General features: G+C 52.5%; 1 protein-coding gene across 2 annotated transcripts in view; it reads right to left on the bottom strand.

The window, feature by feature from the left end:
- The window catches only part of DPP3 (dipeptidyl-peptidase 3), a 21,658-nt gene that overhangs the window by 15,338 nt on the left and 4,511 nt on the right, over positions 1-1,809 (bottom strand). The window contains exon 3 of one of the 2 annotated variants that reach the window (XM_006893284.1): positions 1,169-1,258. The exons of the other annotated variant lie outside the window; for it this stretch is intronic. Within the exon in view, the coding sequence (XP_006893346.1) occupies positions 1,169-1,258 (90 nt within the window). The remainder of the gene's footprint in view (positions 1-1,168; positions 1,259-1,809) is intronic. 2 annotated transcript variants of the gene reach the window in all.

Genomic DNA, 1,809 nt, shown 5'->3' on the forward strand with positions numbered 1-1,809 from the left:
GACGGCACATAACAACAACAACAACAACAACTCTATCCATTCGTTTGTTGATGGGCACTTGGGTTGTTTCCCGCTCTTTGCTACTGCAAACAAAGCTGCAATAAACATGGGGGTGTGTGTGTATGTGCTTGGGTGGCAATTACGGTTTCTTTAGGATATATTCCCAGTAGTGGAATTGCAGGGTCAAATGGTATTTCTATTTGCACCTTTTTGAGAAAGCGCTATACCGCCTTCCCTAGTGGTTGCACCATTTTACACTCCCACCAACAGTGAATAAGGGTTCCAGTTTCTCCACAACCTTGCCAGCATCTGTTGCTTGCTGTTCTGCTAAATTTTTTTATTCTTACTGGGGTGAGATGATATCTCATAGTTATTTTGCCTGCCTTTTCTTTTGAGGAGCCTGTGGATAGGTTTGAACCACCAATCTCTTGGTTTGTAGTCGAGTGCTTACTACTTGAGCCACCCAGGGATTGTAGCAGCACTGATCCTGAGCGATGTCAAATGTCAGGCCCCACTGCAGACCAGCTCAATCGGATGTCATCTGAACAAGGTGCCGGTGCTCGACACACATGCTGGTGCCTGAGAAGTCCTGGTGCTCAGAGACCTATCCCTACAGGTGGGCTGGAGTCCCACGGTCCCCGAGCAAGAGTTCCTATTCCCAGACCCCTCCACCAACAGTAACAACTCAAACACTCCATTTTTGTAAGCAACACAAAAGGAGCCTTGATGGCAATGTGGTTAAACAGCTACTAGCCAAAAGGTCGGTGGTTTGAATCTACCAGCAGTTCCGTGGGAGAAAGATGAGGCAAATGGAGATTTACAGCCTTGGAAACCCTACAGGTGGTTCTGCTCTGCTCACAGGGCCTCTGTGCGTCAGACTCAACCTGACGGCAGTGGGTTTGGATTTGGTGACAGTCAACAGAGCACATGACCTCTCCCTCATCTGGTTCTCAGGAAGCTCAGCCAGGGGGCGCCTCAGGTTGCCTTCTGACGTGAGTGGCTGTAAGCTCAGTGGACTGGGAGCCCCTATGGCCACAAGGCATAGGAGGGACGGGGGCAGAGTACCAGCTCCACGCCAAGCACCTGGCTCGCATCAAGACTCCTCCAGCTGCCTCCTCTACTCCCCCAGCCCCGTGTCCCCACCTTCCCCAGCCCTCCTGCAGCTCACCTTGGGCAAGTTGGGGACAAACTTGGTGTCACCGAAGGACTTATAGTTGCCCATGTTGGAGTAGACGCCAGCAGCGTAGACCAGGAACGCCTGAGGAGGAGAGGCCATCAGAGATCTGGAGACCCTGCCACCCCCACCCCAGGGAGAGCTCCTTCTGAGAGGTTCATACCCCAGAGGAACCGGTCTGGGTGAAGCTGGAAAATCTGGGGGCAGGACCCACCTACTGGGAGGCCCCACTTGACCCCAACATAAGACCAACCTTCTTTTTTTAAAAAAATTATTATTAGTTTTAATGAAAATTTACAGAGACTTTGGATTTCCATTCATTCATTGTTGCACTTTTCTCCCCTCAAGACCAACCTTCTTACACTTGCTGTCTCGTCAGACTGGTCCCCTTTGTGGGTCCCAAACATATTGGAGAATTAGCCATCTCTGTTCCTTCACCCTAGCTCCCTCCCCGCCTCTTGGGGCCTCCTATCCACCACCTGGAGTCACCTCCCTGCCACCTGGAGTCTCCTGTCCACCACCTGGAGTCACCTCCTCACTACCTGGGGCCTCCTGTCCACCACCTGGAGTCACCTCCCTGCCACCTGGGGCCTCCTGTCCACCACCTGGAGTCACCTCCCTGCCACCTGGGGCCT

This window comes from Elephantulus edwardii, unplaced genomic scaffold, assembly GCF_000299155.1.
Source record: "Elephantulus edwardii isolate Elephantulus edwardi_28Jun2011 unplaced genomic scaffold, EleEdw1.0 scaffold00126, whole genome shotgun sequence".
Classification (NCBI taxonomy): Eukaryota; Metazoa; Chordata; class Mammalia; order Macroscelidea; family Macroscelididae; genus Elephantulus; species Elephantulus edwardii.